This window comes from Orcinus orca, chromosome 12 (genome assembly GCF_937001465.1).
Source record: "Orcinus orca chromosome 12, mOrcOrc1.1, whole genome shotgun sequence".
NCBI classification, from domain to species: Eukaryota; Metazoa; Chordata; class Mammalia; order Artiodactyla; family Delphinidae; genus Orcinus; species Orcinus orca.
Window position 1 is genome coordinate 86,401,498 of NC_064570.1, and position 17,325 is coordinate 86,418,822.

The window sequence follows — 17,325 nt, forward strand, 5'->3', positions numbered from 1 at the left end:
CTGCAAAATAGCTCAAAGGACATGGCTCAGAACATTATCTATAGTCCGTGAGGAAGAACTAAAGGTCCTTGACTTTGTTTAATGGCTAAAATATTATTTTGTCTTGCTTGACTGTTTTCCTTTCTTTCTGCGTTATCTCAGTTCCCTGATTAAATTTATTCTTTGACTAAAGATTTCCTACAGACAAAAGGCAGGTGGAGGACATGGGTTGGGGTCTATTCTGGGAAGGCCTCATAGGGTCCTTTTCGGTTACACTCTCAGAGCCCTCCTAAACCTTGGCTTGATCCCTGTAGGACAGATTTCAGATATTTGACCTCCAGAAATATAAAGGAGTAAATATTTTAAACTACTAAGGTTATAGTAATTTACTACAGCAGCAACAGGAGATAAATACACAGAGATTTCAAGAAAATTTATTTTTAACACACAAATAAATATGCTAACTGAAAATGATTAGAGAAGCTCTCTGAATCATAGTCACTCAAAGTTCAGGTTTATTAATTAGTGTTCACCAATGATGAAGAAAGATTGTTTTCTCAGAGTGCAGAGAGAGAAAGGGAGAAAGACAGATCCACATATACTTAAGCATATTTAAGTAGACTAAAATATATGAAGTCTTTTTCCTATCTCCTTTCCTCAGCTCTTCGTAATCTTTTCTGACCTAAACCTGTGATTGGGCAGGAAAGGGAGTAAGAATTGAAGGCAGACGGATGACCACTATAGAAATGTTGTAGGTAAGAATAGGTGTGACAGTATTTTGTTGGTTCTTCCCATTATATTTTGAATAGGTTTACTATTAGCAAATCTGGGTCAGTCTCTAATTATTCTTGCATCTGTTATGAGAACCAATAAAGGAATTTACTTCACTGATTCTTTGTCAATAACCAAATTTCCTCAGCCAGGTAGTAACCTGAATCCTAACTCATTTTATCTTTCTAGCTGCCCTTCACAAAGTTAGTATGTCTTTTTGCAAGCAGTTTGTCTCAACTCACAAAAATTCCTCTGACAATATGCTGATGACTGGAACTCTTAAAATCAGGTGCAAATTTTAATTACATAACTGTACCCAAAAGGCGTGATATCACCTAGTTAAATTTTCATGCAAAGAAAATTAAAATTGCTCATTCCATTTGAACTGTGAATCAGGAAATATAAAATAAATTTGTTTTAAAAAATTAGGTGCCTCCCTTCTTCTTACTCCACAGCATTCTAATAGGCCAATCATGTAGTTTTAATACACATTTTCTGTCTCTTCAGTAATGATATTAAGAGCTCACTGGTGTCACCCAGGATGAATGAGCTAAACTTTAAATGACTCTAGTTGACCCAGAGGAGCACATTGTCCTTGAATTTCCTCATTAAAGCTCCTGATATAAAATGTAGATAAAAGAAACACCTGAAGGAAGTGTAAAGTTATCTAGAATCACCCACAAAGAGAAGGTTGCCATGTTGAATTTTGGGATTTTTAATATGGTTCAACTTGGTCTCCTTCATTATGGCCAAGAGTTAAAAACATATCTTAAAAAAAAAAAAAAAAATCTTAAACTCATGTCCAGCAGTAAAGTGAGCTATTTCAACTCATGCCAAATTATCATAGTTTAACATTTTATTCATTTTGTATTTCAGTATTATTAATCTAGCACATCTATAATTATTTTCTACTTAATGATTAATCAAATACATAGATTGATTTTTAAATATTTCTCATGTAATAAAATTTTCTAATCATTTAAAAAATTATTTATAAACAAAATCATTTAACCAGATTTCTAAGGGTAGAAGTTTTGCTTTTGAAAGATTGCCTCAATATGTCTGAAACAAAATAAGTAAAAACATTTAGTAGATTATGTTTTGAGTCAAAGTCTGAGGAAATCCTATGTTACTACCATAGCATTAATTAGAAGGAATACCCAACCGTTGCAGAGGTGTATATAGACAAAATCAGTATTCATATAAGAAATCATTTAAAAACTGACTTATAAAGTAAATTTTAAAAATTAAAAGTTAATTTGGGAAAACAAGTTTAACATCTAAGTTTCTGGATGCAAAATTGAAATCAGTAAGGTAAAGACTGAGTATTCATATATATTACTGGTCTTTTAGGGAAATATATTCAGTTAGATATACACTTTTACAGATTGAAAAGATATTTGACACAAATACTACATTTACATATTTATGTAAATAGCAAAGTGCAGCCACAGATGAGTTGAAATAATAAAAAAAATGCTAAAAAACTTGATTTTGTATTAAAGCAGATGAATGATTAAATATTAACTAAGTTTTCAACTACTTAAGCAAGGAAAAAATGATATTTGAGTCACTCTCAGCTTGTTAAATATGTACTCTCCCTGGGATGGCAATCTTATCAGAAATGTTTGACTTTGCAATGAAAAACAGTGTCAGTTAGAAAACTGAAAATGCTGTGGAAACAAAGGATATGTTTTTAAAGGAGTTGACAGATTGTTCTTTCTCTGGAAGAGGTGAAATTTAACTACAGCTAAAGTAAAAGCTTAGAGTAAATATGTTACCTTGAAAAAGAAAACTGAAGCTATTTAATAAATTAATTGTTTTATTTAATGTATACCACTATTGCAAGAAGTTTACACTGGAAAGTTTAATAAGGATGTTGGATTTCTACACTCATTTATTAGGTCACAAATAAGACAAATGAATGTTACCTAGTCTAAGGGAAAAAAAAATAAATGAAGATATCCACTGAAAAAGGGGAAAGAGGTGTTTTTTTATTAGTTTGTTTTTTTGTTTTTTTAAGATGGTGGGGGTAGGAGTTTATTAATTAATTAATTTATTTTTCCTGTGTTGGGTCTTCGTTTACTGTGCAAGGGCCTTCTCTAGTTGTGGCAAGCTGGGGCCACTCTTCATCGCGGTGCGCAGGCCTCTCACCGTCTCGGCCTCTCTTGTTGCGGAGCACAGGCTCCAGATGCGCAGGCTCAGTAGTTGTGGCTCACGGGCCTAGTTGCTCCACGGCAGGTGGGATCCTCCCAGACCAGGGCTCGAACCCGTGTCGCCTGCGTTAGCAGGCAGATTCTCAACCACTGCGCCACCAGAAAAGCCCAAGAGTTTTAAGATCATTGTAAATGGTAAAGGTAATTATTTCTCCTCTCTCTAAGACTATCAAATAGATTTCTGAAATTGAATGATATTTGGCATTCAAAGACATAAAATGTATGAGACACAACCACTGTGTTTAGTATCCTGGCAAAGACATTTTTAGACTGGCAGCTGGAAGTTGATTTAGACTGAAGACAGTCAGACCTATTTGATACTTTTTTGAGACTGATTGATTCACTGTTTGGATATTAGAGAATGATTCTATTCTCTGAAGACTTTCCATGCCTTTTCTAATTTTCTTCATTTAATTTAAAGCAATGGTAGGGGTTTAATAATTGACACTGTACTTAAGAGATTTAGAAACAAAAGTCTTTCAGAAGGATAAATGCATTAAAGTACAGGGTAGCCTTGGGCAATCGGGCAATATTACCCTTTATCCATACTCATTTATAATACTGATATGGAATAATTTTTTTTTTTTTTTTTTTTTTTGCGGTACACGGGCCTCTCACTGTTGTGGCCTCTCCCGTTGCGGAGCACAGGCTCCGGACACGCAGGCTCAGCGGCCATGGCTCAAGGGCCTAGCCGCTCCGTGGCGGCATGTGAGATCTTCCTAGACCGGGGCACGAACCCGTGATCCCTGCATCGGCAGGCAGACTCTCAACCACTGCATCACCAGGGAAGCCCTGATATGGAATAATTTTAATAAAATTTATACATTTAAGAAGGGGAAGGAAATGTCTCCTACTAAGTAAACATCTGTAAAGTGAAATTTTATTATATATTTGCACACGTTTATATTAAATTTATATTTATATACTTAATAAATATATATTTATGTAATTTATTTATATAATATGTACTTATATACTATTTATAAGTTAAATTTTTCTTCAATCCCAAACAGTAAAATATGTGTAAGCATACTTTTTCATGGCTTTATTGACTTATAATTGACATATAACATTGTGCAGGTTTAACAGGTACAGCATAATGACCTGATACACGTATATACAGGGATACCTCAGAGCTATTATGGGTTTGTTTCCAGACCACTGCCATAAAGCTGAATATTGCAATAAAGCAAGTCACACAAATTTTTGGTTTCTCAGTACATATAAAAGTTATGTTGATGCTATAGTGAAGTCAGTTAATTGTGCAATAGTGTTATTTCTAAAAAAACAATGTATATACCTTAATTATAAAATACTTTGTTGCTAAAAAAAATGGTAACCATCATCTGGCCCTTCAGTGAGATGTAATCTTTTTGCAATAGTAACATCAAAGATCACTAATCTGAGTTCACAATAACGAATATAATAATGATGAAAAAGTTAAAAATATTGTGAGAATGTGACACAAAGATATGAAGTATGTGAAGTATGTGAATGCTGTTGGAAAAATGGCACTAATAAACTTGATCAATGCAGGGTTGCCACAAACCCTCAATTTGTGAAAAACATATATCTGTAAAAACATAGTAAAGTGAAATAAAACAAGGAGTACCTGCATTGTGAAATAATTTCCATGATAAGGTTAGTTAATACATCCATCAACTCACATATTCACAATTCCTGTGTGGTAAGAACTTTGAAGATCAAGTCACTTAGCAACTTGCAATGCACAATAGAATATTGGTAACTATAGCCACCATAGAGTGCATTACATCATTACATCTCCAGAACATAGTCATCTTATAACTTGAAGTTTGTGCATCTTGACCACCTTCACCCATTTTCCTCTCCTCTCCCCACCAGGCAATCACCATTCACCTCTGTATCTCTGAGTACCCTGTTGATTTTTTTTCATTTATATTCCACATATAAGTGAGCTCATACAGTATTTATCATTCCCTGTCTGATTTATTTGACTTAGAAAAATGTCTTCAAATTTCACCCACGTTGGTACATATAGCAGAATTTCCTTCTTTTCAATGGTTGAATAATATATATGTATTGTTATATTAATATATATTAGAAACTATATTATATAATTTATTATTAATATAAAATTATAAAATAACATTAATTAATATAATAATTATATAATTAATCAATTAATATATTATTATTATTAATATACATAAATTATCAATATTACACTATATATTGTATATCATATATCATATATTATATATACTTATTTACACTATATTATATTTTAATATATTACATTATAAAATAATATATTATATTATAACAATATGTATCATGGCATATATGATAATATATATAATTATGTATAATTATATATAATTATTTACATATTATATATGATACATGATATAATATATAATTATATGATACATGATATTTAATATGTAATTATATAATACATCATATATATTACATATATTGTATTGCTTATATAATATTGTATTATATCATTAATAATAATTTATATAATATTTATAATATTTATCATATAATATATTTTATATGATAATACAATAATATAACATAGTATGATAATATATATTATTAAATATAGGTATATGTGTATATAAATTAATATATTTTATGTGTATAATATATTACACATTATATAATATATATTGTATAATATAATATATATTATAATATTAATATAAAATGATGTGATATATAATAACATCTATGATATATATATGTGATGTAGATGGTATATATGATATATGTTATAAATAATATAATATGATATATATTAATATAATTATATTATGTATATAATAATATAATATGTAGAATTTTATATTATTTATAATTACATTATATATATTATATATTGATATATTATATTATATATTATTCTATAATTATATATTATTATGCATTATAGTTGTATATTATAATATAAAATAATATCAGATATATAATTACATAAGATATGTATTATATCACATATAAAATATAATATCTTATATAAATAATAGTATTAATATGAATTATTAATTTTATATAATTGTTTATATATATCTTCTATTATATAATATATACTATATCAATGATATATATATAACTTATATAAGTATAATTATATATAGTATATATTATATATAGATTAATTATATAATAGTTGTGTATAATTTTATATAGATATTAAAATATATATAATTATGTATAATAATTTCATAATTAAAGTAATTACATATAACATATACTATATTTTATTATATAATATATTATACACATAATAATTACATGTTTTTATCATATAATAAATGATATGCAATCATATTATACATATAATATGAGGTTATATATTATAATATAGATATTAAATGATCATGTATAATATTATATATGCTATTATATATAAAATCATATAATGTTCATTGTATATTATTTATTATTTATGTATAATATATACTATTTATATTATATATATTCTTTTTATGGTTGAATAATATATATGTGTATATATTAGTCCACATCTTCTTTGTCCGTTCATCCATCAATGGACACTTCGGTTGCTTCCATGTTTCCACTGTTGTGAATAATGCTGCAATGGACATGGGTGTGTACATATCTCTTTGAGTGTCACCTTTTTCATTCATAATTTAATTTATTTGAGTCCTCTTTTTTTTATTGGTTGGTCTACCTAAAATTTGTGAATTGTGTTTATCTTTTCAAAGAATGAAATCTTAGTTTTGTTAATCTTTTATATTGTTTCTTGATTCTCTATTTTATTTATATCTACTGCAATCTTTATTATTTCTTTTCTTCTGTTACTTTTGTTCTTATTTCACTCTATAGTTCCTTGAGGCATAAAGTTAGGCTGTTTATTTAAGATCTTTCTTTTTCTTGACTTGTGTGTTTATTCCTATACACTTCTCACTTAGACCTGCTTAGACCTGCTTTTGCTGCATCCCATAAGTTTTGGTATCTTGTTTTTCTATTTTCATTTATTTCAGGAATTTAAAATTTTACCTTTTGATTTCTTCTTATGATCCATTGGTTGTTCATGAGTGTGTTGTTTAGCTTCCATATATTTGTGGAAAACAGCTTTTATCCTGTTATTGATTCTAGTTTCATACTTTGATGGTCAAAAGATACTTTATATAATTTCATTCATTTTTAATTTGGTGAAATTTGTTTTTCAGCCTAACATATGATCTATCATAGAAAATGTTTCATGTGCACTTTGAAGAGTTTTCCTGTTATCGTATGGAATATTCTGTATATGTCTGGTAGATCCATTTGAAGTATAGTGTTTTTCAAATCTACAGCTTCCTTATTGATTTTTCTGTCTGGATCTATCCATTGTTGACAGTGGGGTGTTAAAGTCTCCAAGCATTATTGTATTGCTATTTATTTCTCCTTTTAGTTCTTTTTATATTTGCTTTATATATTTACTCCAGTGTTGGGTGTATAAATATTTATGAATTGTATACCTTCTTGATGTATTGACTCAGTATTTTACAATAACTCTTTGTCTCTTTTGACCAATTTTTGCTTAAAGTCTATTTTGTTTGATATAAGTGTAGCTACCCCTGCTTTCTTTTGGTTACTGTTTTCTTGAAACATTTTTCCCCATCTCTTCACTCTCACTGTGTGTATGTCCTAAAAGCTAAATTGAGCCTTTTGTAGGCAGCATATCATTGGATGTTTTTGAACTTTTTTCTGTGTGAATTCATCATTGCTTTTTCAAAATCATTAAATTTCTTTAAACTAGGTACAATATGATATTTTACAAATAAATAAAATATCAGTGATTTTTTAGTACTAATTCAAGAAGAATGAGTGAGAAAGAAATGGTACTGCAAGGAGGGGTTGTGACAAAAACAATAAAATTTCAGATTCATAACATTTTAAACTTCAGATTTCTAGTGATTATATATCTTTAGTGTTAACTGATTAAGACTTGTACCAATAACATTTCTATTGGAGAATAAAGAGGAGACAAAAAATAAAGTAAAATGATTTTAAACCAAATATATATGTTTATGTCCTGGCGTTGTGAGAACTGAAGTGTATGATCTTTTTAAAAATCTCATAATTATTGTCTTTTTATCTGAAGTTTAGAACAAAATATAAAGGGCCTTTCTTTATCAAGGCTGTTGAAAATTCACATGAAATGAATTAGACAATGCTTTTGAACTCATTTGAACAATGGTAACATATATATGGCAAAATGGTCTCTGTCTTTCTCTCTCACACACATGCACACAAACACAGAGAGAGAGAGACAGAGAGAGAGAGTGACAGCACTGAGACAAAGGAAGAGAGATGTGGTATCCTTATTATTAGTATCTTCATTATGTAAAGAAAAAAAATCTATATTTTTAACACAGTTTCTAAACCCTGGCATAAATGCTTACATAGAACCATCAGGGAATACAGATGTAGTAAGATAGGTATGAGCCATGATTTGGGGATACAATTTCTTTGAAAGAGAGAAGTTTAAAATGCTTGTACAGCACAGGAAGCAGAATATCTAAAAGAAATCATTATCTTGCCTAAGAAATATAGCTGTTAAAATAACTCAACATCTAGAGCTGTTTTTAAATCCTCTTCATACTATCAATCAAAATTTTTTCCCTTTATAAAAAACAAAAGCCTTAAGAAAGCATCATCAAATGCTTTCAGCACATGATATGTTAAATCAGTTAGTTAGGGTTATAAAAGTACTATGAATATGTATTTTTTGTCAATCAAGTAAAAGTCACAAAACTTTGGTATTGCAAAATATGCTCTTACTGATGTAACATATACTGACACGTGATATAAGAAATAGATTGCTTTCCTTTTTATGGACAATTTTCTTGATTCTCTTACTTCTTTTTACTGTCATTGCAAAACTACTTCATCATTGTCTTAATTTCACTGCTTGCTTACCAAAGTTATGCTTTTACAAGCTTATGAAAGTTCAAAGTTAATTCAAGTTTAGTTTTCTAATATGTGGTAGTTAATTAGTTCACTGTCAACAATAAGATATGTGTTCACCTTCAAATGAATGTTTGTATATCCCCACCACTGACACCCCACTCAATTCCAAAAGAAATACTACAAATGCTGAATTGTTTGCTCTTTTTAAATTTTATATATAAACTGGGCAGTTACCTACAAGATAGACTAACACTGCTTTTCCATGTATATTTTATGAGTAATTTATAAACACCTATAGTTTACTGTAATAAATGTAATATTAATTTTCTTACAGATATATGAGCTATATACTTTATAAGAATATCACCAACTTAATACAATTATAGATATTTCATATTTGAAACAAACCTCAGCAAATGAGTTTAGTCTCACCTCTAGATAGAGAAAACTTTTGATAAGTGTGTTAGATAGGTTATGCTGTGGTAATCCCCTACAAACATGCATATTCATACACACACACACACTTCAGAGGCTTAGAACAACAGAATACCATTTTTCTCTCTCTCATGACATGTCAGCTGCAGCTCTGTTCTTCATTTCAGGAATAATACTTTGAGTATATAATCAATTTAGGGCAGCCAGCCATCCCAGTTTGCCTAGGACTGACTGCCTTCACTGGACATAGGGATTTCAATGCTAAAAAAATTAAGTCCCAGACAAACAAGTGAATTGTTCACCTTAAATACACTCTGCCAATGCAAGTGAACCCCTTTTATTTCAGGGGGATTATATTTCTATTTCATGGATGAAGGTTGAAACTTATGCATGTTGAAGAAGTAGATCTGGAATGTCTGGAAATAGATCTTCTAGACAAGCACAGATTTTCTAACAAATATTTGTTACTTAATCCATGTATTGAATGGGAAATATATAATAGTATTAAAAATAAGGTAAAGTATTAATTCCAACTATTTGCATTAATTTTGTAAAGTATTAATTCCAGCTATTAATTTGGCGAGGAATAAAACATCAAATAGCTAAATGATTATTTTCTTGTAAAACTTTGAATCCCCTTTGGTCCAAATAAAATTGATAGAGAAAAATTAGTATTACCATGGCATCTGGGGTCACTGTGGAACTTCAGGTAACTTAATGACAGAGAGGACTATTAATTCTATTGGAAATTAGTGTCAATGTTAAAAAGAGGTCACTTTAGAGTAACTGAATTCACAAAGATGCCGATCTTGTTATACAAATGATTCTGAATTGTTAAATTGTCTGTCTATTTAAGTTTATAAGAATTAATAAAATAGTGTTTTAATGGGCAATAGGTATTACGTGAGTCATCATGTCCATGTGAATTCAGAATAACTAATTTCCTCCATTAATGGCATTTTCAAAATTCATACTCAAAAAGAAAAGAATCAATTTATTGAAAACCATCTTACTTGTACAAAGTAGCACTATGCAGAAAAATATTTATGAATTCATGGTCAAATTGTTAAATAATTTTCCACAAAAATATCATATTATTAAAGTGTTATCACTTGTTTAACATCCTCCTCCATATGACAACTATTCCTTAGGAGTGTCATCTGGAAATATGGTTTTTCCAATAAACTAAAATGAATCCACCAAAATGCAAATCCACCTCTTCTAATAAACAAGAAGACCTACACTATATTTTCATGTTTTATATTTTTACTTGGCTGCTAGAACACTCAGAGCTATTCAGAGTTGAGGTTTTAGTTTACTTGCCTAAAAGCCTCCACTCTTCAATCTCACTATTTTACTTTATTTCTGTTCTGTTCACCTGTTTTCATTTATTTTCTTGTTGTCGCTGTGGAGTGTGTGTGTTAGTATGAATTCTCACATGAACACACAAGTCATTGACTGAGGTCACCTTTAGAATAGGCCTATATCATGATACTTCCTAACCTTTACATATGGTCTAAGGAAATAAATTGCTAACACTCAGGTTGCTGCCAGACACAATTTTCTGTGTTGCAATAATCTATATATATAGTAATAAAGGCTCCAATTTCCCATCCCAAATAAGTTCTTGTACACCCAAACTTTGTTTAGAGACAGGAAACCTTCACAGTGTCCTTGTTCAGGATAGAAGGGTCTAAAGACGGATAAATTGTTCTGACTTTCCTTGAAAACTATCATGGGGAGCTTTGGTTTTTTTATTCAGCTAAATCCTGAGTTCTATTTTGTCTCCAAGTAACATTCAAACTAGCAGGATAAGCACCATAACAGCACTGTGAGCAAGGATCCGTGTTATTCCTATAATTTTGCCTGGCATCTGTCATCATTAGCTGGCCCCTATTTTTTACTTGTCCACCTCCCCTAGAGTTATTACAGAAGATGTAAAATCTTATTTCTAAATGGACCCATCATTCTTGACTTTTCCAGACAGAAATGAGGATTATACACATATATTTGGTGCAGCTGACTCTGATATTCTTAGTTTAAAACACGCACACACACATATACAAATAAAACAAAAAAATCTAAGAGACGGCTTTGTTTAAGCTGAGTTTTATGTTTTTTGTTTTGTTTTGTTTTAAGTAAAGAGATGACTCTACTGGTTCTTAATACAAACCATATACTACTATGCTAAGTTTATTTTGTACAGTCATGAATTCAAATTTATTAGGCCTTCATATTTCTTATCACAATGAAGATCACAAATCCACTGACAGTGAAGATTGGCTAATACCATTTGGAGAGTTTAAATTCTGTGTCTTCGTATAAAAATTATGGGTTAAAACTTTCAGTGATCTCAAGTCTTAGAAATTTATTACAAAATGGTGTTCTCTTGGTAGCCACTCAGTATAATGAAATGATAATTTTTTTTCAGATTGTTTCTAGTCTTTAGTGTTGATTTCAGTTAGATATATGGTCTTGTACTAATTTATATAAAAATTCATACTTTAAGATTCATACTTTGTGTAGCCATTAGGAATTCTATTGTGAATCCAGGTAGAAGACCATCATGACCTGAAACAATTAGAACAAAGCTTGCTTAGTACAGTAATTGCATTAAAGGAAATGTTAGATGCTAGTGAGTCCTTGTGCCTCATGACTCAACTGTGCTTCCTTCTGCCAAATTCGGGGGGGATTTGCTCATTGGAAACTAGGAGAATTAGAAATGGCTTAAGATATGCTCTAAACAGAATATATGGCCCTTGTCTGTCTCCAGGGCTTAAATTTATCTTATTGACTTATGTCATCCTAAGACCTCAGTAAAGTAGCATGTATTAAAACTTAATGATAGCTTGAATGTGACTTGAAATTGTGTAAATTTAATTAATTTAATTGTGGGTATAACCAGATATGAATTCTGTCTTTGAAGATACTAGAGATTACTGCAGATAAATCATATTATTAGAAAATACGCCCTGATTATATTAAAATATTTTCAAATAATATACCTTTAAAAAACCGACAAACTTAAACAGTACCTTCCCATTTCATTGTGTTAATCCAAGTGATCCACTGATGTTTTAGATGATGCATCGCATAATTTGTACCATGATTATTTTTCATTTGTGAAAAAATTATAACCCAGCAGACTGAACATAAGGAAACATTGTAGGTTAAGGAGTGAGTCAAAGCCAAAAGAATATCACATAGGCAGTATGAACATGAACATGAGGCAAGATGCTACAGAAAGAGAAGAGAAAGGAATAGAAGGAATAAGAAGAGTGGTATATTATGTGTCTTCTATAGACTTTTTTTAAATTGGTGGTTTTAGAAATTAGCTGTGTGTTTGTATAAGCAAAAGTTTATATATCAAACATATTTCAGTTTTTAATCAATTTTATTATTTCCTTTTTTAGTATATATGCACTCCAGGGTGCACAAGAAATTCATGTCGATTTGTGAAGAATGTTTGCTTAATTCATCTGAACGCCTGCTACTGTGGAGCCATCAGCCATGGTATTTTTCAAGCTGAAGTTGCAAGTCCTCCTCAATTAAAATACGTGTGGCAATTGAAATTTACAGGTAATTCAATTAAAGTGTTTTTTTTTTTAATTTGCTTAAGTCAGTTCAAAATTTACTAGGTAAGTATTCATTTTCCAATCACACAAAATACTTTATATCTCAAAACACAAAATAAAGTAAAAATGAATTTAATACTCTTATTCTCTGATGTGTTCCTTTAAAAGACATACGTATGCTTATCATCTACTACATCCCAGGAATTCTGCTTGGTGCAAGATATATAACTGAAAAAATCTAGAATTATCCTCTACTCTCACAGATCTAACTATTTTTTGGAGGGATTTATTGGGAAAATACTCACAATGATAAATATATAATTGTAAATTGAAGTAAAATGCTCCTACAGAAAGAAACATCTTCCTATGCAAACTTATAACCAAAGAACCTGTTTAAAAAAGAAAAGAAAAGAAAAGAAAATATGGGCAATTGGGAGAGTAGGTTGGGAGGTCAGATAAAGTTTCTATGATAAAATGTAACAGAGATAGGGACTTCCCTGGTGGCACAGTGGTTAAGAATCTGCCTGCCAATGCAGGGGACACGAGTTCAAGCCCTGGTCCGGGAAGATCCCACATACTGTGGAGCAACTAAGCCTGTGTGCCACAACAACTGGAGCCTGCGTGCCCTAGAGCCTGTGCTCCACAACAAGAGAAGCCACCACTACGAGAAACCCGCACACCGCAACAAAGAGTAGCCCCCGCTCGCCGCAACTGGTGAAAGCCCGCGCGCAGCAATGAAGACCTGACGCAGACAAAAATAAATAAATAAATAATTTTTTTAAAAAGTAACAGAGATAAATACAGTGAGGCCATGGTAGAGAAGTTGGAGAAGACAGCATTCTATATTGAGGGAATTTCATTTTATAAATAACAATGTTTCAAAATGTACAAATGTTCACAGTTATACAAGTTTTGGAAATATGTACAATACAGAGTCTATGATTAACAATAACACATTGTATATTTAAAATTGTTCTAAAAGGACAGATCTTATGTTGAATAGTCTCACAACAAAAGGAAAAAAAAAAAAAGCCAAAAACAGAGCCGGTGGGAGGACATTTTTGAAGGTGATGGATAAATTGACAACATTGATTGTGTTTATGGCTTCACGGGTGTATACTTTCTCTAAACACATCAGGTTGTACACATTAAATATCTCCAACTTTTTGTATGTCAATCAGACTCCAATAAAGCACATTAGGAAAAAAATAAAAGCAAAAACAAATGCTAAGAAGTGATGGTCCTTTGAAGTCCTGGCTGAAACTCTGAGAACAAGAGTAAAAATAAGATTTGGGAAAGAAAGTAATGTCCAAACTAAAATGTGGGGTTAAAATCCTTGTAGCATTTGACACATTAAAAAAAAAATTAAAAAAAGATCAGGTGGAGAAATAGATTGGAGAGGGAAAAAATGGTAGAGTTAGTTGTAGTCATATTGTGAGGTGATGGAAAGTCTTTTATGGATTGTATACAAAGAGCAAGTGATAGACGTGTCAAGAGGAAGCCTAGTTTTCTGGCTTTGACTCTTGAAATAAAATAATTCCAATACATATTTAGTTAAATATATTACTAATTGTTTTATACAATGGCAGTTCCTATTCAAAATCTATTTTGATGAGCATAATTTTCTGTTTGATTAATCTTTTAATGCTATTTGACTTCGCTTAAGCAAATTGATCCAAATTCTTGAAATTGAACAGTACTTCAATTAATTATTTTAAAGAAAATTTCCTCTGTCAATGATATTTTGACATTATAGTTTATCAACAATCAGCAAATTAGTAGATTTGATATATCTGTTCTCAACCAATGGCTAATTTTATTCAATTGACAACAGCTGCACTTATAAGAGTACTATTACATTAAAACAGTCTTGAAGTAAACTAACAAATTAGCTTTTTAAACAGAAGACATGGTAATTTATTTCAACATGATCATAAGATGGTGTGCTGGAGAGTTAACAACCCCTAATGACAGAAATAGTGATTCATTAAGCAAATCACACTCAAGACCAGAAGTGAAGGATGATAACAAGAAAAGATGACTTAGCTCTAATTTTCCATTTTCTACATGATCAACAATACCTATCAGGGATCCACAATGGAAGATGGGGGTATAACTTGTTGATTATGTCATGTTAGTGCAGAAAGGAACTTCAGAGTCTCTGGTATGAATGCCTACTATTTCACAAATTACACAATTAAACCAAACAAACAAGAACAACAACTGAGACTAGAGAAGTTACCTGGAATATCTGGTCTCAGGACAATTTAGAGATTGTGTTAGCTCAGTCGTTTTTAAACCTTGGCCACATAGTATAAGCACCCAAGACACTTTTAAAACATACTACTGCTAGACTTCCACTACAAAACAACCAAACTGGAATTTTGTAGTGAGGTGGACACAGATCTTTAAGGTTCCATTAAAATACGTTTAATGTGCAGAGTGAGAAACATAGTCTTCTATTACCAGCCAAATCAGTTCATGGACTCCAGTGCCTGCATCATTTTTATATTTTCATTTCCCTTTGTCTCAAAGTAGGAATAATGGAATATATACATTCACTTAATTTTAAACATTAAACTTATTTGAAAACTAAAAATTGGTAAAGGGAACGTATTCACAACAATAAAGTACCAAATAGTGTTTTTAGGAAAAATAGGGGGAGTAATAGGAAATCAAATTGCTAGTGGATAAATCATCTCTGAGCAAATGTAGTTATTTTATGAATGACAGTGGTATAACATATATTTTCTAGGACATAAGGGGTAATATGAAGTCAAAATTGCTCATGGATAAATCAGCCCTGAGCAATTATCATCAAAGTAACCAAAGCGTACTTAGTCATTATCCCTTAATGAATCTAGGTTCAGAAATTAATGAATATACCTAATTATCACAAAAATAAGAATTATGTGACCTCCACATGTGAGAATTTAAGTGACCTGGACTGTCCCAAGTGAAAGAAGCCAGTACAATAAAGCTCAATAGTCAAAAAAATATTTAAGCAGAGCCACCTAAATTCTTTTTAATGTCAGTACAGGATTCAGCAGTGCAATTTTTCTCAGTAAAGTTTTTTTTAAAAAAAGAATATAGGATAGATTTAAGTATGTAAATAGAATTAAATATATTATGTAATTCCTATTTTTTCTTGTTGCTGTTAAGATCTTTCTTTTTCTCTCATAAAATATAATTGAAGAGGAACATTACAATCAAGCTGGTAAATTTTCATGGGGTGCATTAATTTTACCAGCAGTAAAATTATTTTAATTAAGAGATTTTTCTACCAACTAAATGAAGTGTCTTACACGCCCAATCAATTCTTGCCAATATGATTGCTCTACAAAGAAGGGAAGGTAATTAATTAGAAGAAGCCCCTTCAAGGACAATTGGTCTATGGTGCACAACTTGAGAAAGAGCTGACATGCACTGTTTCTTTTCAATGTCATCATCTATGTTCATTATATGTATTATTAGGTTTGAGAAAAGGACATACTGACAGAATGGATAATGAGTTGTGAAATGAAATAAGATAATATGAATCATGGTTAAGAAAAGATGAAATCACAGCAAAAAAGGAGATGTTTGCTTTGAATGTCTTTATTTTTTTAAAGCTTATGATCATTTCTGTTTAGTTAACTACATTAAACATATACATTTAAAACATTTAATATGTACCAGTGAACTTTTTTGTAAATGAATAGTGATTTATGTATTTGTGAACTGTTATTGCAAACTAATATTTACTTTTAATTCTTTTTTTTTCCTTCAAGAAGTAGTGGATTATATTTTTGACAAGATGTTTCAATATATTAATTACAATCAATTCATTATTAGTTATTGTTGTAATTTTACAATGATTAATGTGAGAATAGAAAATCCTGTATCTCTAAGGAAATCTTTATCAAAAGTATTTTTCTTACCATACTGCTCCACTTTCAAGTCTGCTTTTGTTAAATACCTACAATTTTTCTATATCCATTGAGGATGTTAGGACCTTATTTCAAGATTTAAATAACAAATCTGAGTTTTAAAAACCAAATGTGGTTTAATGATTTTTACTTATATTACATATAATAATGTTTTCAAAACAGTTTTCAGTAACAGAATTGTGTTAATTGATTAATATGCTAAAAAGAAATAAATGACTTTCAAATACAGATAAGAGCTAACTAAATGATACAATGAAAAAAAAAGATGTTATGTAAACAGAAGTTAAAATTCCTAGGACTAAAATTAGCAAAAGCATTAAAGTTCTAAGTTGAGAAAACTTTAAGTATTGCCACAGTATATTTATAAACACAATATCTGGAAAGAAATTTCTAAAAATATACCATGTTGATGGAGAGGACACCTAACATATTAAAGATTTCAAATCACCATATTATTTTATATATTTATTAAGATTTCAATGAAATAAGAACAATGTTTTTATATTC

The 17,325-nt window shown here is 30.2% G+C and overlaps 1 protein-coding gene across 2 annotated transcripts in view; it reads left to right on the forward strand.

Annotated features, from left to right (window-relative positions):
- EYS (eyes shut homolog) overlaps nucleotides 1-17,325 on the forward strand; it is a 1,673,869-nt gene that overhangs the window by 119,963 nt on the left and 1,536,581 nt on the right. For both annotated transcript variants that reach the window (XM_049695235.1, XM_004282511.3), the window contains exon 6: nucleotides 12,728-12,893. In XM_049695235.1, the coding sequence (XP_049551192.1) occupies nucleotides 12,728-12,893 (166 nt within the window). The remainder of the gene's footprint in view (nucleotides 1-12,727; nucleotides 12,894-17,325) is intronic.